General features: G+C 43.3%; 1 protein-coding gene across 1 annotated transcript in view; it reads right to left on the bottom strand.

Moving 5' to 3' along the window:
* LOC104494376 (UPF0606 protein KIAA1549L-like) overlaps window positions 1-20935 on the bottom strand; it is a gene marked incomplete at its 3' end in the record, with an annotated part of 24730 nt that extends 3795 nt beyond the window's left edge. Inside the window, exons 1-9 of the mRNA XM_010137194.1 lie at window positions 20602-20935; window positions 19894-20006; window positions 18250-18469; window positions 17062-17195; window positions 15124-15286; window positions 12286-12345; window positions 10567-10718; window positions 8958-9129; window positions 5747-5910 (exon numbers count right to left, since the gene is read on the bottom strand). Coding sequence (XP_010135496.1) covers window positions 5747-5910; window positions 8958-9129; window positions 10567-10718; window positions 12286-12345; window positions 15124-15286; window positions 17062-17195; window positions 18250-18469; window positions 19894-20006; window positions 20602-20935 — 1512 coding nt within the window. The remainder of the gene's footprint in view (window positions 1-5746; window positions 5911-8957; window positions 9130-10566; window positions 10719-12285; window positions 12346-15123; window positions 15287-17061; window positions 17196-18249; window positions 18470-19893; window positions 20007-20601) is intronic.
* Window positions 20936-21456: the final 521 nt, after the last annotated feature.

Consider the following 21456-nt stretch of genomic DNA (forward strand, 5'->3'; position numbering starts at 1 on the left):
TGGGAAAAAAAAAAAAAAAAGTGGGAGGTAAAAAAAAGAAAGTGTCCGGTAAGCATCATATGTTAATATAAAATTTCCAGTTCAATATCAAATTTTCACTACTTAACTTCTTTGATTATGTAAGCAAGAGGTAATAATACATAGATCGCCATATGAATGCCCAATAACAAAGCAATTTTCTGATATCTCCACTCCACATATTTTGAGTGTGATTACTTGGTATAAAATTGACCTAGGCTCACCCTTCTTACCCTGCCATAACACCCCAGAAATTCTTTAACAGAAAATGGAAGAATGAGCATATGGAAGAAAAAATAGGAGGAGAAAAATGAGACCACACAGAAAAAAAAACCTTTCTCTGAGAAAAATCCCGTGTTTCCAAAGAGGGTGGGAGTAATTTATTCCAAGACGAAGTAAAAAAGGCACACATCAAAGTTTCCTGGGCAACATTTTCCAGAAAGGATCTTTTTCAGATCAATGAAATTATGTTTCCCCTGGCTTGCCGGTTGCCTGCTGGGAAGGTTGTTCTTGACTTCCCTGGTGTCTGTGGGGAAGCGGCGTTCGCAGGATGCTTGCAGCAAGGCAGCCAAGGGCTGTGTGCCCAGCCTCGCCTTCCCCCAAGCGCAGCTGGGCTTTCCCGGCTGCCTCTGCCAGGAGCCAGCAGCACTGACACACACCTGCTGGGCAAAGCAGCCCCCCAAAGGTGGCTTCTCTTAATGGAAAACATTCAAGTGTTTAAGCAGAACTTAACTGCATTCCCTATTGGAAAAAATGGAGAGGGGGGGAAAAACCCCAACCATGTGCATTTTTGATTGGAAAAAAGAGAAGGAAAAAAATAATGAAAAATAAATCACTCAAAGAAATTCCTGACCACCTCTGCAAAAAATATGTAACACATGAAAGTGTCCTTACCACGTTGAACTGATTTACTGAAAACTGGAAGGATGCTCTTCCTGAAGTACAAAGACTATTGACAAAATTCTAAAAAAGCACCATAAAACACTTTAAGGGTAAGGAATAGTGATTTAAACTCTCAAACACACGTTGGGAAATGCATCAGAATTAGACAGCTCATAACTGAATAGTCTCTTCCAGGTTCCTGACATGTTGTCACTGAATATTTTAGTTCCAGAAGAAAATCAGCTGGATAAAAAATTTGCTGGTGGCACTGACAAAGGGTGAGCTCAGAAAAAGCATTTTCTCTTGTTCTGTCCCTTACTCAATCTGGGCTGTAGCTACAAATATAGATACGTTTTATAGGCCAGCTCAGTCTGAAAATAATGGGGCTGTCTTCCAGTTTTCAAAACAAAACAAAACATGCTTTTAGTTTCTGAGGATCTGCATTGCATTCCCAGTCTCCTGCCGGAAATGAGGCTGATGATTCCTCCTGTGCTCACACACTTGGTTATTCGTCTGCTGAGCAGTTCCAGTGCATTAAGGAGACGCTCACTGGGCTAATGCTGATTTGGGAGAGCGGACGTCTCCACACATTGCTGTGACGGAACTTGCCATACACCCGAGAAATGCCAATTCACCCTCAGCACCCCATGGCAACTCATGGCAGCGCTGCCCCACCAGAGCCTCCTGCTCGCCCTCCTCTGAAGGCAGGGTACCACAAAAGCAACCACCAAATCGGCTGCAAAGGGAGGAAATGAAGAAAGGGAAGGGAATGAAGAAAGAGGACGTAGATGCTGTATGAAGGACAGCTAGGAAGAACTACTGCACGACATCTTAGAGAGTAATATTTTTAAGCAAAATAATGTTTTTCAGCCTTATTATCTATTGTTAGTCAAGACCCTCCTAGACATTCTGCAAAAAAAAGGTAACAAAAGAGAAAAGCAGATGAAATCAGTTATTTCGCCCGGCACGCCTTTGAAAGAGTAGAAGTTATGACTCATACATTGTATCTTATTAAAACAAAAATAAAATTAACAAAACCAAAAAACCCAAACCAGAAGCAGCAGAACATGAGCATTACTAAGGAATCTGCAGAGTCCCAGCTCGAATCTGCCAAAGGAAGAAATTGAAGGATTATTTTAATCTGGTTTCTACTTACCACCATGTCTAATAACAGACTGCAATAAAGGAAGAGATGAAAAAGCCATCCTCAGCAGCGGACATATTGCGTTAAATAAAATCTGATCTTGGAACTCTGCTCTGTAAAAGCCCACAGGAGCAGATGGCTTTACCCTTCCGTCCCCTGAAGGGAACTGGCAAGACTAAATCACGATCAGGCACTGCTGAAGCACTGCACGCGTAGATGTCCGGAACGGCCAAAACACTGCGACCGAAGGTCTGTGGTTTGAACGTTGCTTTTGATGTAACAACTGAATGATGAGGCCATTAAATTACATTGCCTGGCAAAGGGCAGGCTGAATACAGGGCTTTGTTTCTGGGACTTCTTTCCTCATAATGATCATGAAAAAGTGATAATAAAAAGAAAAAATATGATCAGCCCCTCTCCTCTGCATGTACACCCATGTACACAGACAGTTTCATCTTTTTTTTCCCCCCATGCCCTTTATCAAACGGATAGTGTTTGTTTTCTCACGGCCTGCAGTATTTGCTTTTGCTTGCAGGTCTTAGACTGCAGAACTTATCTCTGTTTACCTGCAAGCTTATTCTTTCATGCTCTAAAAGAAAGGAAAGATGACAAATCAGATTACAGCCTTTGAAAAACCATGCTGTGAATTAGAAAGCAAGGGAGGTAAAAGCTAACATCTATCCAAAACCTCGAAGTAAAAACAGTTGCCCAAAATAAAAACAGCATTGAAAAAAACATTAAAATTAATTCCCTTCAGCATTTCACTGATTTGAATTCAGACTTATTTTAATTTTACAACTGGAGAATGGTACCAACTGAGAGAATGGTAACAGTCCTCTTCCCCTGCAACTTAGTCCCGGTGTCCTTGGCTGCTAAGGCAATTCAGAACAGCAACACCATTCCTAAGGAAGATGCTATGAACTGCACTACACATGAGAGGTCATTTTTTTAAAGCACGTTTACTTAGCCTTCAGTTTGTTACTATAAAAAAGTCATTCCTTCATTACCGGGCACCGGCAGCAAACCTGCTGTTCTGCCACATCGCCTCCCCCAGCTACAGCAGGATGTTTAAGGCTAAATGTTTCATTACCCCGCGGTGCTGCGATGGCGCATCCTGTGCCGCTGGCACGGGACGGAGCCTCTGGAGGGATGTGGCGGGCGGCACTGCTCTGCGAGGACCTGCAGCCTCTGCTGCTCCCAGCAGCACAAGGACTGCAGCGAGGAACAGGCAGCTCCGCACTGCCAGTCCCCTTGGTACAGGACTTTTGGAATCCGAACACATAAGATGGCACCGCTGTAAACAAAACCAGCTGAAATCCAAGGCTCCGGATAACCCTCAATATTCTCTTTTCCACTCTGTACAGTTTGCTGTATATTCAAAAGGTATCAAAAAATTGCTCCAGTGATTCAAATCTCAGATGCACAGAAACAAAATATTAAAGCTGCTTCTTAAACTAAAAATCACTCTGCTGTGACTCCACTTACAGAACAGATTCAGCATTAATCAAGCGGTCTCAGGCACTTTTCTAAGCCATGAAATACAATTTCATCATTTTAAATGTGATATAGATATGTACTCATCAGCTGTTTGTATTGCCAAACACATGAAATGCAGCAAACACGGTTCACATCATTACCACGACTCCTGATGCCCCTAATGCTGTTCTTTTCAACATGACCTTGTTTCATTGTCTTCCCAAAATACACTTCTTAGCCTTATTTTAAGTAAAGATGCTGAAATCAGGAATGACAAAACCAGTCCTTTCCCAATTCTGCTGCAGAATTTATCTTCCACAGTCCATATACCAGCTTATACTCTAAACTAGACCTGGCTGAACCTTTTTGATGGAGCCATCATCCTGAAACTAAATGGAAAGCAATTTAGTTTTCATTTTGAAATACATCACTTTTCAAATAATGAGTTAAATGGAATTTTATGGAGTCTCAAAATACACCAGAAAGGGCAAATGCACTCTAGCAGTGGAGCTCCTGCCCTCCAGCTGCAACAGTGAGCAAGTCTGCAGGAAAACCCCCTGAAACAAGTGCAGTGTGGCTGCTGGGAGCTCAGCACCAATTGTTTTGTTCTGCAGAGCCAGCTCCCACCTGATGACAGACTGCCGATGCAAATGTAACCTGACTGAATAAATTTTAACATGAGCATGTATCTTATAGCCCGATTAGATCTGATTTCTCAGGAAAAGTAAAAGTTCCTTCTGGAATGACAGCTATGGATTAAAATACTTCCAGGTTTTTCCTGTGCTGCATTTTCAACCAGCAGTGATTTTTCTTTTTAAATAGCAACTTTCTTCAGCTGTAGAGCGTCCCACGACGATGGCCAGCTCAAAACAACGTACACATCCGGTCTCATTTTGTCCTTTAGCTGCGATCAAGATTACAGGTAAGAATGAAGAGCTGCTTAGTACTTGCAACGGCCCCTAATAAAGCATGATTTGCATTTTAGCGGTTTCAGTGGGACATTATTATGGTATCACCGCAATGTATTAACATTGTTTGTCTTTCTGATATTGCCTGTTTCACTTTTGCAAATCTGGTCCTAACACTAGTTTGATAACACTGGGTAAGTAGACGAGCATACTGGAAATAAAACGAGAATGTCTTTTTTGCATCCATTTTGATACAAATGTCTTCTTCCAGCTGGCACCAGCTGCACCCATCTGCAACCAACCTAAGATAGGAAGAGCTGTCATACGCATCATGCCTTCCTTCAGTTCTACCTCCAATCTGCATTTTTCAGCAGAAGCAACAGAGCTGGAATCGCAATAATCGTGATGTCTGCAGCATTAAGAAACCAAAGAAAAAATTTCTCGTGCCAGTGGAGAAGAACAAAACCAGCTAAAAGGGCGAAGGAATAGCATGAGTTACATGCAGGCTCTGTGGGCTACAAACTCCCACTTTTGGGTGGCCCTGTTTAAGAGCAGCACTAAGAAAGCACTTTTTCCACTACGGAGACAAATCAGTATTCTGTGACATTTTTCTGTTAGAGACAGAGAATCAAACTAGAAAAGCATTTGCTTTGGGGAAAAAAAAAACCTTGTAATTGACATGGGTTAGTAACTTTTAAAAATATACAATTGCTTGAACTCGAACAACAATATCCACAAAAACAAAGTTCAAAATATCTAAAAGAAAAATAGCAGTGAGAAATTTTCTGGAAAAAAAAAAAATCAAAGGCTGTCTTTCCTGGATTAGCAGTTGGGAAGAGAACTTCTGTTTAGGACCAGGTCTGAACTGCTGCCAAAGCCCGAAGCTTCAGCCACTGCCACTTGCGGCAGGAGCAGCTCAGGCCCCCCAAAGCTCATGGCTTCGCGAATGACCTCCCACAAGAGAGCTGCTGCTGCTGAGACCCAGGCATAACATCCCAGTTCTTCAACCTCATTAAGGAAGGAACTGCCTGCAGTAAAGCCTACTCAGCCCTGATGGCTCAGTGCCTTACCTCACTGCCTAATGGCCACTCTGTCACTGCTACCCGTGCAGCAAGGGACGAGCTGGGACAGAAGCTGGTGAGTCTCAAGTGAAACAGAAGGGTAATTGCGTGACTGGTGGTATCAAGTACAGAGAAGTGCAAAGATCCAACCTTTGAGTAATGACATTTCAATTCCCAAAATATTTCAACTACATCTAGCAGAGAAACACAGTTAAAACCTCAGGAAGAAGATGACAGCTTGGAGATCGGTCACTCACTTTAGCTCTCTGAGGCAGGTTCATCATGGTGTCTGGCTTGAAGTCGTTCTTGTTCTTTCTGCACAGAACTGCTGTAATGATGATGATGATAACCGTAACCACAGCAATGGGAGCCAGCACCGCTGCAATGATCCACAGGTTGTTTGGGGGATTCTTCACCACAGCTACAGAAAATTGCAAATCAACACTGCTAAGTTCCACTGTGCTAATGCAAGATGCAAATTGCTTCCACCAGTCTTTGACGGTCCCTATGTAATAATGGGTATTAAAGGGTGTTAGTAATCTAGCTACACCTTTGTATTCCAGATGTGAAAATGTAGCAACACCGTTCAACTCACAAATCCCTGGGCTCTCTTACTTAGCTGTATGTTACTTACATGCAAAAGCAGCCATCAACTCCCAAGTCAAGTTAGATACCATGGTAGATATCACTCCAATGGTTCGGTTACAGAATAAACAAAAGAAGGTGCAAGTAATGCATCTGTAATTATTTTTGAAACACAAAACCAGCTTGCAGTAAGATAGCACTTGCGTTAAAAGTATACACATGGAGTCCACACTGGTGCCAAAGACTTTCTGGCTCAGCAAGAGTGAGCCGGCCGAGCTTTTTCAAGAACAATGAAGCTAAGCACGCTAATATTTGTTATTGATATCAATAGGTCAGTAAGAAAATGCTTCTCTGGTGCTCTGGAAAAGCTTTATCATTTCTGAAGAGGGGCATGGGAAATTATGAGGTTGGAAAGAGCTACTTGCCGATATATTAATGGCACCAGGAGAAGCATACATTTCAGAAATGCAGTGAAGCTAAAACATTTTAGATTCCTTTTTATCAGAAGTCTTTTAGTATGAGACTTCAGTCTGTAGAGATCCTCCTGTGACATATCCCCAGTTCTCTTACTCCAATTCTTTCTGGAAAAACACCAGGTAATCTCCTTACAACAATGCCTAATTTTTTTTAGTGAAATATTTTGTGGACTTCACTATGCTATCCCTACGCCACTGGTTGCTGGCATGGACAGGCGGTTCTGAGAATACCAGCATGAAGCAGCCTTTCCCATTTCCCGGGGGACTAGTGCTTTCAAATGTCATTGAGCTTATCAGCTGTCAGAGGCACTCAGCATCTTTCAGGATCAGGCTCCGAACGCATACCATCTTGTCCAGCAGCGGTCACGAAAGCCAGCTGAAAGTCTGTCTGAAGCTCAAGCCTATTTTCTTTGTAGATCTACAACTTCTTGCAAAGCCAATGTGGTTTTTTGGGTGACGTGGGAATAGCACCATCAGGTACGTATCTTGGGCACAGCGTAACAGGAACCACATGCTTAAAGACTGTCCAGAAAGCCAGGTTGAACCCTTTCACAGTTCACTTTTCAATGGACCAGCGTAATTCTAAATTATTGATTCTGACATTTAGTTTGGGGATGAACAGGCTGTGGGCAAGGAAATTGAATCTGAATTTTATCAGGTAACAGTAAATTTAATTATAGATGGCTGTTATGGGAGTAGCAAACAAGTTTTGAAAAATCATTCTGTCTAGGGAATGCAGAGGAAGTTACGACTTTATGGCTAACAGGACAGACAGAGGAATCCTGGTTTACATCTTGAATTCAGTTACCAGCTTCCAATGTGACCCTGAGTAAGTCACTCCATGGCTCATTCAACTCAGTCAGGTTTTGGTGGGTTTCGAAGCAAGCCTTTCATTTTGCTGTAACTCAGTCCCTCACTTTATGGAACAGGAACATTCATACTTCTTGTTGTTATTCATCTGTCTTGTCTAACCAGACTATGAACTCCTGAGGGTAGATGTCTTTTCTTGCTGCACCTTAGTGCAAAACTTTTCATTCTGCTATAACAGAAATTATAATGAGCAAAAATGAAGCGCACACAAAGTACTGTATTCCCAAAGAAAAAGACAGACTACCAATACCGTGTCCAAAATGAAAGAAATTGATTTTTTTTCCATAATAAGGCATAAAGATAGAAATACCTCCTACATTTCAAATAGTCTAGCTTCAGAATCTCAGTTACCTGGGGTCATAAAATTTCAATTTTGTATATTCTCACAGTACTCTGTGCATATTTAACTTGATGAAAATCTACAGATGAATGAGGCTGCCTTATCAGAGCGTGGAAGTACAAAGTTAAAGGATGAGCAGCAGATGTTGTAATTACCTAAATGCCCTTATAAATCACAAAGCTGCACAAAGAGCTAGGAAACTGCTACGTATTATCTGTAGCTGCTTCAGTGGAAATTACATTTACATTTAGTAAAGACGCATTCTCATGGAAAACCAAGTAATTTAGAATTTAAATGCTAGACTTTATGGAAGCAGAAATGGGGATCCCCGGGTTCATCCAGTTGCAGTCAGTAACAGATTGCGATCAAATCAAGGATCAGGTAGAGTATATACTCCGGAAATTATATCAGACTTTCATCTTTTAACTCAGTCGTATGTCTATAGAGCAGTAACAAAACCAAAAAAACCTAAAGAAAACACCCGTGCCCACAATCACACAGTAACTGATGCGAGTCTCAAAAGAAATTTGCAAACACTTTGCTTTTCAGGAACGGATTCCGGTTTTGGGCGCGTTATTCTGAATTATACCAGCCCGTCTTGAATCTGGAAACTGTCCATACACACAAACAGCTCTGCTGCACTGTGCTTTTCTGACCTGTGTCTAAACGATCTCTTTTCAACCATGCGGTGCACTTTACAAAGTTATTGGAGAAAACGGTTATTTAAAAAAGAAATTCCTTTGCGACAGAAATAATCTACATTATTTTGGAACATGTCAAAAATAAGGGACATCTTGAGAGCCCCCACATTTTACTTTGGGGCAAGTTTTTTGAGCAGCGATTTAGCCCCAGCAGTCATTAGCCTGTGGTGCCATGGTTTCATTGGCACCAGAATGAATTCTGACTTCACAGGTCCATAAAGTGGTTCAGTTCATAGAGCTGTATGCGTGTAAAATCACTTGTACGGTAGAGGTTACAGTGATTGGCAAAATAGCAGTGGGTGCACAGTTTAAATAAAGAATAGTCTGACTTCCACAGGATGAAGAGCAGCCTGACTTAAGCAGCTGCTCAGAACAGTGCAGCCAAAATTTCTCTGTGTGATCGATGAGGCTCCTCACACCAAACTGGTGTTTTCACAAATACAGGTCGAAAAAAAGATATAAATGACTAAAACAGAGAAATTTTAAAAGAACTTACGATCAGCTTGAACTTGAATAACGTAACCTAGCGTCAGGGCCATCCGCTGGGAGTCAACGGTGCTCAAAATCTTGGCAGCTGCAGTGCCCAGCAAAGGTTTCCCATTGTATAAAGTATAGTACGTCAGTTCAGCCGGCTCCTTGGGTCCTGGAATACGCTGGATTTTTACCATCTTTCAAGGAAAAAAAAAAAAAAGAGAGAGAAAACAGAATCAGCTGTTTGCATAATCCCACTGCCACACCTGCCAGAGCTACCTGAAGCCAGTGCACACAGGGAACTCCTAGAGGACCCCAAATAAGCATAAGCTCCACGCAAATATTCTCACAGGCTCAGAGCTTCCCCCCATGCCTAGCCTAGGCTGTTAAGATCAGTGAGGACTGACTGCTGCCCTCCAAAATTTTAAACTTAATCCTAAGGTAAAAGCCTGCACTAAGAAAAGCTGGCAGTAACAAGCAGGAAAGGGTCAAGTGTTTGGACATCACGGTCCTCCGTAAAGAGGGAATTCCTAAAATCTATTCTAATAGTGAAAAATGCCCTGTACTGGCATAGTGCAGCTGAAAAATGCCCTCACATTTTACTCTGGTTCTGATCCCAGGCTGACAATAAAGAAACCCGTGTTTTTTCATTTTATTCCGCAGAACACCAGCAGAAATCTACATTGTTCCTCTGTCTTCCCGAAGAATAGAGGAAGCGTCAAACACCTCCAATGATGAGAGGAAGAAGTCTGGTGATTCTTCTCCATTTTGTTATGGACTAAAATATGTCATGTTTTCATGGAAAAGTTTACAAAAGTCCACACTTTTGGAAAGTAAAAACATGTTCCTTCTTTTAAACTCTTTCAGCAGGAAAACACACGGAATTATAGGCAAACGAGAGAAGTAGTAATTTGGGTTTATCTCACAACAAAATTCTTCAGAAACATCACGTAATTTTATAAAAAAAGCAATAACTTGTCATGCAATTTTTGAAGACTGATCCTCTGTGAATCCCCCAATTAGCATCAGTTGGCTAAATTAGTGAGAAAACAAAATACAACTATTTCAAAAAGCTGAACAGCAAATGTTGCTAAATAAGAAGAAGATGATTAATAAATTACTCGGGACTGAAATCTCTACTTCATAACGTGATCTGTGGCTGCATGATTCGATGACTAACCCTGTATAAAGACTGCTTCAGACTTTTTTTTTCAGTTTAAAAACAAGTTTAGCTTTATTGAGTTACCTAGGAAATTAAGACCTAGGGAACTATTTTATGAACAAAAGCCTGTAACTCTTCATTATGCTGAATACGAGACTTTATGCTAAAATACGTACTTTGTACCAACCTTCATAGCAACCACAGGGAAAATGTTTGTTAACGCTGATTAACTAATGACAATTTCTAGAAGATGAGAGGCATGCAAACACGGCTGACTGCAGAAAAAGAAACCCATTAGTAATGCCACGCACTCTGCACTACTCGCTGCTTTGATATGCACAAAAAAAGGCAGGAGATCGCAGCCCAGTTAAACTTTTTGTTTGGTTGGTTTTTTTACACAAGTTGAGGCAGGAAACACACAAAGCCCGTTTTTCAACACGTATCCGGGCACAACCCATGTCACATTGAGCACCTGCACAGTGTAGCTGCCCACAGTAGTGGCCCGTTTGAATCGTCTTCCTTGCTGATGGGACATCATAAACAGCGGGGCCAAACGCTGCTCCATTAATCTTGCAAAGCTCTGGTTGTTCAGTCCCAGTAATGCAATGTCAACCCCTTGAATAACTGTGGGTATGGAGAAAATGACATATCAGCACATCTTACAGGGGCAGACAAGGTAACACGCTGTCTGCAGGACGGTTTGGGGCAGGGATGCACTAACCAGCTTAGAGCAAGAACAGCTGGACACTGTTACGCCCCTGTGTAATTCCCAACGGGGGTACAGCCTGCTTCTGTTCCAGCCCCTGCACCATTCCTCTCAGATACTGTCAGTGATGTTTCAGGGAATAATATCCTCCAAAAACCTTTCTTAGGTCTTCAGTTTACCAAACCGGCTTCAAGAAGCACCTAAATCGATGATCTCCAATGTAAAAAGCAATTTAAAACCTATTTAAGAGCTGCCTGGTTTTATGCTTATCTCCAGATGCTCCAGTTAACTAAACCACCGTCCTTCATTCAGCAGTTTTGAAATCTAAAGATAGGATTTTGTACAACTCAGTCTGAAATAAGACATCACATGTTTGAGAGCACTGAAAACTGAATAAACATTTCCCAAGTACAATGAATGCAAAATTAAAAAGACACTGAATTTACATAAAGTTCAAAGAAGTGATAAGGCATGCTAATTTAATCCATCCATATGTATGATTTTTCAATATTGTTTCAAAAATCTTTTGGGACCACCACGGTTTTTTTGAAAACAGTGTTTCTATTGTAATACCAGTCACACTCCATCGCAGAACGTGCAAAAAGGCAAGAAATGGAGTATGGGGGTTCACGGGGTCCGAATGGGGAGGAGCTGTACTGCTCCCTTCAGAGGATCACAACCACTGCATAAACTGATTCCATCTCAAAATTATGAATAGATGTAAAAGGTGTGAAATCACACATCACTGGCTTCCGGAAGCAGAGTGTAGAGTTGGAGCCTGACATGAGAAGGATTATTTTCCCTTGCTCTCGTGAGCATTAAACAATTCCAGGTACAGACAGACCTGTTGGAAAGGCTTTGGTGTCTACTCAAAGACATCTGGGGAAGGGGTCTCTTTCTTGCCTAGTTATCACTTCTAAAGCCAAAATTCTTGTGAATGAGAATGCGATACCAGTGAAATGACTGTGATTAAAAAAGTCTTTTGAAGCCCAGTAGCATTCTCTGTGCCTTCTTTCCCACCCACAGAAAGTTATGTGCTTAACGCTTCAGGTGAAAGGTGCAAAAATTCCTGAACTCAGTCAGCAGATCATAACGAACCTCCTCAGTTTAGCAGATCATCTTTCTTCCTGGGTTATGTTTATACATCTCTTGATTTCAGATGCAAATCCAAGTCCCAGGGGAAAAAAAAAGCCTATTTGTGATTTAAAACTCTGAGAAGATAATGCTTCTCTCAGAAGTGCTTAAACCTAAGTGGCATAAAATCTTAGGCGGCTGTTGGACACCAGAGATGCCTCTGTTTGAGATGACGGTTCACAGTTATGCCCCAGAGTAACTGTAAATACATTTCCCAACTGAATGCCACAAGAAAGTTCAGTGGACAAACACTTATTTTTGAGTAACATTACCGCACCAACGTGTTCATAGAAACGAGCACTAAAATTATCATCTGAGGTGCATGGAGGAGGGAAGGACGTTCAAAAGTACCTGTTATCACCCAGTAGTCTCTAGTTGACTCCGAGACATCAAGGTTTGGATACTCCAAAGCTTTAAAAAATAAAAGTTGAAATCATGTCATAATACTCCAACATGTACACATTATATGTCCCAACACTGGTTAACCATACAGTGATAAATAAAACCGAACTATGGTCCAGGAGGAGTTCCAGAGGCATGACTGTCCGGGTTTGGAAAAGGAGAGGTGTAAGCAGTAGAGGCACTGCCATACAGAGCAGGACAGACATCTTCTGCGGTCAAAACCCCGGCTGGGGCAAAGGACTGCTCGTCACTAAAAACGATCGGTATCACGCACGCGTCTGTCTCTGAGCAATCCTCTGGGGAAACAAGATGAGATCCTATGATGTTGTCCTTACTTAACCCAGGCCACAATTTTCATGCAAAATAATATTGAAACAAAACAGGATCAGATTTGACCAGCGTGCAGTTCCACAAGAATTACAAATGAGACCAAGTGTGAACACAACTTTGTGTGCGTCACTCTGCACCATTCAAGGTACTACCTCCATACGTGTTCACATCTGTGAGAAACTAATGTTTGCCGTTTTGATGCCTGTTTTCAGCTTTTCCATCTCCCAAGTCCATTAGGCTGTAAAGTTCATCATGCTGCTAATTCACTGTACAGCTCAGCATTTTTTCAATAGATTTATGCAGCGCAGAAAGTGATAACACTCGGAATTTAATTCAGAAGATATACATGCCCTGCACCTTGATACACTGCTATTGAATTACTTTGATTTTTAAAGTCCAAAGTGGCTTGAAACAGTGAGCTCTGTAAAGGATCTCCTTACACACAGCAATGGCTTTTGAGGAGGGATTTCACGGCATGTCCTGAGCTGTGCATTTCCAAGATGGACTGCAAAGGCTCTGGAGGAGCCACCAGAGTCTACTGAGAAATAACACACTCTGAGAACAGCCACAGTATGTGTCTGATAAACCTAACAACTACGCTGCCATGTGAGTAAGCATCAAACAGCTTTTGAAGTGAACCATTTGCACAGGACACAGACATTACATGTGCATGACGTTCATGAGTTTGCAGTATACCTGCTGCACTGGGAATAAACCCAGGAACTCCAAAACGAAATAAGCCATCAGTTGTTAAAGGAGCACTTGCTGAAGACTTTATCAGGTCAGTTCACCAGGTGCAGGGATCAGCAGAGAGCTGCAATAGCACATGAGCCTCTTCCTCTGTGACAAATGGTTTCCACAGCTCCTGACTGCCAATTAAGCCTGCACTGCCTTTGTGACAGGCACCACCACCCTCTTCCTAGGCAACAGGGCCATTTTGGAGGCCAAACGCTTGAACTGAGTGCAGCCATCATCAAAACTTTCTCCTTGTGCTCCTGGATGCCCCGTGAAGACAAGTCCTGCACACAGGGCACCCTTCAGACAGGCTCCCCAGCCAACCACAAAAACGAAGCCTGTCTGATGATGAATGATCCACAGCCCTTTCTGGGTTCCCAAGGACACCACTTGCCAAAAGCCTCTCTTCTCCACCTCCCCTTGCCTGTGGAAAGACTTGATGAAAACACAAGCCCACCTTCAGATGTGTCTCTCACCCTGTGATGGAAAGTCTGATTGAAAAGTGCACCAACACAGTGCAAGAACTCGCCATTGGGCAGATTCACCTGTTTATTTGCAAATACCTGATTTAGATAGGTAACGCCTCAAGAACAGTGTCACTCCTTTTACACAGACGTGCACAGAGTTAGCGGTGATTCCTGACTGCCTCACACCAGAGAGTGGTCACATACCCCACAGAGATCATTGTGCAAGTCCCTGAGCAGGAATTGCATAAGATAATTACTCAGCTGTTGGGCGGTTTGCAAATGGACTGATAAAAAAGTTAACTTCTGTTTTCCCCACGCTCACTTTTCCTGCAGCCTGGTTCTGCTTTTTCTTAGAATCAGAAAATGAACAAGCATCTTAATTTTACCTAAAGATACGAAATCGCTCAGTTCTGATCATAAGTGTTCTGATCATAAAGACCTATTTGGCTCAACCCTACGTGCCTGATCATCTCAACACTTCTTGTGAAATTGAATATTACAAACTACTCTGTCACTGGTTTAGCTTTATCAGTGAGTTTGATAGCTACCAGAAGCTTAAGCAGATCTTTACCAACATTTGAGTGCAGTATTTCAAATAAACAAGCATCTCATGAAGATTTTTTACACAGTGAGATCAGCTGGAAACTGCCCTTCCTAAACCAGAGCCCATTACCATGCTCCCAGCATGTCCCTGCCTCCTCTTACTTCCAGGGAAGAGCTGATCTCCTCCAGTGAATGGATAACCCAGCTCTACAGCGAGCTTAATTTCACACTCCAAATTTAACAAGCAGATTAAACAGAAATCCCCATAACGAGCTGTCTATGCCGAAGATGAACGTCACCTGCTAAGTTCTCCATTTCAGGAAAACTGGGGACATTCTGTGTTTTGTTTTATATAAAACTACAACTTTATTTTGTTTGGAACCCGGCACGGGCCTTTTTTTTTTTTTTTTTTTTTTTTTTTTTTTTTTTTTTTTTTTTTTTTTTTTTTTTTTTTTTAATTAATGACAGCATTTATGTGTTTTTCCTAATTATCTGCCAGTGCTTTTAGCAGCCAAAGTACACACTGAAGCCAGAACCGCCCCCTACCTAATTCCCCCCTCCCTCTATTTTTAACAAGAAAAAGTAATTTAGAAACTAATCAACGAAACCAACTCCAGCCTGTGAGCTTGATGACGAAGGCTGTGGCGCTTGCAGTGCCGAAGCCCGAGGCTGGCTGACCTGACGGAGCTGGGTGCTGGCAGCGCGTACTTACACTCTGCGATGGTGAGAGGCGGGTAGGTTAGGTAGAAACCCACCAGCTCAGCTGACAGCTGATTAAGAAGGTTGCTGGAAATAGTGCCATTTAGAGTTGTGCTTTGATTGTTCACTACGTAAAACAGAGTGACAGCTTGGGAGACATTGGAGGTGTTCAAAATCTGAAACAGAGGTAAAGAAATAATGTGTAGCTGCGTTTGAGCTCAATTTAAAATATGTAAAACCATCAACCAAGCCAGTGCAAACAAACTGGGGAAAAGCCAACTTGAACAAAGGATTAGATACTGCTCACTCAACATGACTGTGTAAAACTTTAACTTGTGTGACTTTAACGCCTGCTTTGGCACACACCGAGTTACTGCAGGACAGCAGCAGGCAGAAGAGGTGCAGGCAGGACTGAAAATACTTCTCCCTCATCTTACGTTTCCTGGTGAAAACAGGGAGAGCATGCTTATCAGAAAAAAAATTCAGTGTCTGATGCAGAGGAATTAGGCCTGTATGTCCTGCTCTCTTTGCGATCTGACCATAAACCACACGCTTCATTTAAAAAGGGATGATGACCTTTTTATTCTATATGTTTGGCTAATTGCTTTTTGTAACTTCCATATTTTTTCTCCAGTTACACCGGGACATCTTCAAGTTTTTATCACCAGCTGTGAAAGGATTCTTCTTTTTATTTAAAGCTGAGTAGTTCTGTTATGGAATGCTCCAAATGATCACTCCTGATTCACCACACCACTCGTGGTTGGAGAACCATGGCCAAATTCATTTCTCCTTGCATGGAAGTTGTTTCATGCCTTTTACCCATCTTGCTGCTGCCCTTCAATCTACTCTCGCAGTGCAACAATCCCCTTTCTGAATTGTCTCCATCTGCTCCAGAACTGTTCCTCAGTTTGTAATTAAACAAAAACCCTCATGCTATCTTCTGTTGCACTGGCTTAGTCCTTTGCATGGTACTGGAATAATTTCAGAGAAATTTATTGCGAAGATCATACCCGTGAGCCTCTTACTTCCCAATTTATGTCTTGCCTCCAAGATATCCATTCTATCGCTTCCTAAGCTGGCAATAACCACAAAACCCACAATCACTACCTTCTTCTAGGTCTCTTTACGAAATTGCCCGGGTGCTTTGTGAGACCTGCCACTTCTGCCGCGAGCAAATGAGCTGCCATGAAGTTCCCTCAGCATCAGCTGTTGAAAAGCTTGACAGCCGCTTCACTTCCTGCAGTAGGTTGCCACGCACTGTTCTGAGCAGCTCCAGTCCGAACCCAGCTCACAAGGACCTGCGCCACACTAACTGAGCAGAGCTCTGACGACCGGCTGGCTCCTTTTGCTAAGCTACGTACAAATGATTCCGAGGAGCACAAGAGCATGCGCAGAGTTTTATCTTAAGTCAAATACATATTATCACCTAGAGGATGATTTCTTTAGTCCTGAAGTATGCACAGAGCATAAGGGGTTTGGCCCATTATACGTATAAAGGTCTGCCAAAATCAGGCCCTTAAGAGTGAATTTGGGTCTGTGAGTATGGAACTGGAATGCCACAGAGGAAACAAACACATTCCATTAGGTGAGAATTTGCCAACAGCTACACATGCCACTATCTTTGTACCTGAATAGCCTCACTGAAAGCAATTAATGTGTCATACTCGGTAAAAATACAGGTTTGGAAGAACATTTTTATGTATTTGGGTTTATTTCATTTAAATTATTTAACTGCCAACAGTAAAACTCAAATGCGTGAAAATAACAGTAAGAGCCTTCTATATATCCTGCATTTGTAAGTTTTCCTGTAATACATAAAACAAACTTATTTCAGATGAAAACATAATGCCTCTGATAGCCACTATGGAAATTGGTTTATGTTGAAATACAAGCATACAAAGAACAACCCAGAGCCTGGCAACAGGCACTGGCGAAGCACGCAGCGTTGTACCTGAACTGTTAAGTTGTTGCTGGTGTTTAAGACCTTTCTTTCAGCATCCTGAAACGCTCTCTGTAACCGCTGCTCCATGGTCTGAACAAACTTGCAGGACTGTATGTTGTCTGTTTGACCCACAAACTGCAGCTCTGGAAAAGGAACAACGCGTTTGCATGGGGATGAAATGTTCTTGGTTGCGTAACTCCTGTAATGCCTGACAGCAAAATGCTCAATTTACGAATCAAGCAGGTGAAAACAACGCCACACACGATCAGCTGTCATTCCACCGCACTGAACTAGCCTTAACTGAGACAAAATGGAAAAACTAATTTGCATTATTAGAGCTCCTCACAAAGGAACACCTGAGACTGTTTCTGCAGTCGTAGAGAAGATGGTAAGACTGGTTGACTGTACAAGTATTTACTCAGAGCCAGGCAGTAAGTGAAATAATTCTAAAACACAAGTTATACTCTTAAATCTTGCAGGTCTTCTGCTCTTGCAAGACATAATCATAATACTGATTCTCATTCTATCTGTGCTAGGGAAAACGTACTTAACTGGGTAACGGCAATGAGGACGTGTATGTAAACGTGGAAGTGCACACACAAGGAATCTTTTACAATGGAATACATTGTTCTACAGCACTGCCTGCCCTCTCTTAGCTTCTATTTTTCGGCTGCACTGAAACTGCTCTGCACCGATGCTTGCTCAGTACAGAGGGGTTACACAGCGGCACCGGGTCAGACGGCTGGCACCCCAGTCAAACCCAGCAGATCCAGCCACAGCAGCAGATACCCGTGTCAGAGAGCCACGTTCCTCATCCCATCGTCCTTAAAAGGGACGCACAGGCTACCACACAACCCGGTGATTAAAGTCCATTTTAATCAAAGGCCAAGTCTTCGTCAAGCACCCTGGTGTGACTCCTCCCTAAGGCAATGCCACTTCACTCCCAGCAGTGCCAGCAGAGGTGACAGCAGAGCGCTGCGCAGCACAGGGACACGCACACCGGCTGTCTGGCTTGTGCCAGGAGCATCAACACACGAAACCAAAGCAGAGCTCGTCCTGTGGCTGCACCAGAGAGCGGGGGCTGAGGCAGGACAGCAAAAGGGAGAAGGAGCATCGTCCCTGCGCGCTGAACTGTGAACACACGTACACACACACACACACCCCACCCCGGGCACGGGCAGGCAGGACCTCACTCACCTGTTTTCAGCTGGAAGTGGTATGCAGGAAGGGGCTTCCACGGCAAGGCCAGGGCCGCCACGGACTGGAGATGTGGCACATGCTGCTTGATGTCTGCGGTGGCGTTGCTGATGCCGTACGCAAGGAGCCTTTCAATTACAGCAGCTGGTATAAAAACCAGTCTCCCCTGGGTAACGTAGTAACCAACTGTGACATTATTTGATTGCTCCAGGATTTCAACCTAAAACACAGAGGGAAACATTTTGTTTGTTTGTTTGCGGTTCAATCACTATTGGATGGTACTTCTCATATAGCTCCCTTGCAGGGTTTTTATCCCGTAATCCCCTATAAACCCTACGGGATCAGTTAGTGTCAGAGCAGGCAGAGCATCAGCAGAACTGCTCAGAAGCTTTAGACGCAGCCCATGCAACATGCGCTCTGAACTGAAGCAGTGCAGCACTGCTGCAACCCTCGTACCTCTGATGTGGACTGGGGCTTCATTCATGTACATACACCGAGAAATGGTACTTATTACTGTAAAAACACAGGGAGCATCCAGCTCCTACTTCATACCTGAAGTTCACTGACTTTATGCACATCTGTCATTACAGGTTTAAAGACAGACTTTGTAAAGACAAAAGTTTCCAATATTTGATTCTTCAACCTCAGCTGAACCCTCTATACTATTTTTCCCATACTGTCCCACACGGTTAAGCTCTCACTTCTTTGAGCAGAAATGACAAACAGAGTGATTCAGAACACGAGCTGAGTTTTACCTCAAAATTCTGTATTTTCCAAAAAGTTTAAGGCCTGGCACTGATCCTCCACACTAAGCTTTAGCTGGTTTCTTCCATTAGCAAAAGGCAGCTTCTCTCAGGTTTACAAGAGGGTGGGAGAATAGGTCCGAGAGTTTTCATTGCTGGTGCTGAGACTCAGAAATACACAATGCCCAAACCAACTAACATCACCCAAACTTGCAGCAATAGTCCATGGGGTCAAAACACAGCCTGATGCCCTCTGTTTTGAGCAGAATTACTTTTTTCCTTCCCGGTGGCTTGGTAAGTATAACTCATAAAAGCCTTGGACTCAGCACAAACCCCTGCCTACGTGCACGGGAACCTACATGGCAGAGAAGAGGGCAGAGGTTCATACAATTTAGCTGCAAAGAGATGAACACATCTCCCTTGTTTATGTTCAACAACACGTGCTTTCTCCCTGCTCAGGATTTTCGTCCCAGTCGAATTGCACTTGTCAGGTACTAGCTTTTCAAACGAGGGAGTGGACTGACAGCAGTGACACCCCATGTACCAGCCCTGCTCTTGCAGCCGGTCCAGGTTGAGCACAGAAGCACTTAGATCATCACGAACAGAGTAATTCCTGAGCCGCAGGGGGAGGCAGAAACTGCTGATTGTAGTTGTTTCCCAAAAAGAATTCTGCATTTCTCCCCTCAATTTCATTGAATGAAGTGGCAAAAGCTTTAGAGTAGTCTTTACATTTTCAGAGCCCAGAGCAGTGCCACCTGTGCCTGTTTCCCTAGGAAAAGCTCAGTGCTCCTCTCCAAGAGGCTTCCTGTATCCAGAGACACCACTGGACCTGGAGCCAGCTGGGATTCTCTTGGTAGGAGAGCTGTTTGGGTGGGATCACACAGGGGCCGGACATGCTTACCTGAGCACTGACGTTTTGGTTGAAAGCTTGCCTCAGCACTTGGTTGAGTCCTTTTCTCACGCTCTCCTTGAAGGGACTGCTGATCAGCATCCTCCTTGTGTTCAAAAAGAGAACTGTGGAACAACAAAAGCCACGTGTTTGTTTGACCCCTCCAGACCCCCGTAGTTCAGAGTTCTTACAGCTAAGGAAAAGGTGTCTGTGACAAAACAGCTAAAGCCAGAAGCAGTACTGGTCACACAGAAAGCTCAAAACCCTCCCATTTTGAAGCGTTACTTTCAAATGACTCTTTAATGCTAGAATTAGGCGTTCGTCTAACGACAGAATCGGGTATTCTCACGTACACGAGGACAAAGCCTGCGACAGCTTACTGCGCTGTCATCTTCAGCCACACAGACTCCTGACTGCAAAGCAGAGACCAAGCCCTCGTGTCGTGTGGGGCAGCCCCTCCACACAGGCGTTCTGCTCGCTCCCTGCAGCGACCCACTGAACTTCAGAGCACCTGATCTCACCGCTTCATTTGACACAGTCACTGTGAAATTAATAAAGCAAATACTGTTCTCACCTCGCACCCCTGCTTATGTCTGTCTGGTTTGTCAGGGCAGCCTTATCCCCCACCTTCTTTGATGCTTCAGTGTATTTCCCACTCATCACCACTCACCCCTCACAGAGGAGCAAGGTCCTTTCAGCAAACGCAGCGGCCCCACGTACCTGTTTTAACCATGAGGTTCCTGGAGAGCCGGCAATCCAGAGGAGGAGTGGCCGTCATGTTAGCAAAAGCGGCTGCTGCTGTGGTTTCGGGAGGAGCAGAGGTGTTTTCCACTGGAGCAGGGGGGAGCCTAGTTGCTTTCGCTGATGCTGTAATAGATGTCAAAGCTGCTGTAATTGTCAGTGGATATGGGGTTGACGTGTTGGTGATTTCTGAGCTTGGGAACTTCTGGGTATCAGTTACTGTTGTTTCTATCTGCCTTGGTTCGTGTGCTGTGGGTGCAAGCATGGAAGCAGTGACTGTGCTGCTTTTAGGGGTTATAAGCATAGCTGTCATGTCCACAGGTGATGCGGTTGTGTTTCTTGTTGCAAAAGGAAAATCTGTACGTGTTCCTACCGAGCTTAGATCCAATGCCACTTTTGTGGCAGTGATATTTTTTATTAGTGTCACTACTGGTGTGCTTAAAGCCATCACAGATGGCAGAGGTGTGTTTTCAGTGCCTAGAGAAAAGGAGGAAGAAGCTGGCACTGGTGAAGCTGAAGATGATTTTCTTGTTAGTGGTTTTGCTTCTGAAGTTCCTACTGTAGGCATTGCACCAGAAGATACGCCAGATAACACTGTAATGACAGAATGGGTAAAGTTGGTTGTTGACCAAAAAGGAGAAGTTAGTTGTGTTGGTGGTGATGCATGGACAGAGGTTATGATGACTGACTGCAGAGCACTGGTGGTAGGGGGTTGCAATGGGATGCCCTTGGTAGCTTTATTTTATATATTACTGGGAACTGAACTATGTCTTGTAGCACTTGTGCTGCATTTCTTCATGCTAAATGTAGCTGGATTTTTGTCAGCCATAACCA

Source organism: Buceros rhinoceros, unplaced genomic scaffold (assembly GCF_000710305.1).
Source record: "Buceros rhinoceros silvestris isolate BGI_N320 unplaced genomic scaffold, ASM71030v1 scaffold14795, whole genome shotgun sequence".
In the NCBI taxonomy this organism is placed as follows: Eukaryota; Metazoa; Chordata; class Aves; order Bucerotiformes; family Bucerotidae; genus Buceros; species Buceros rhinoceros.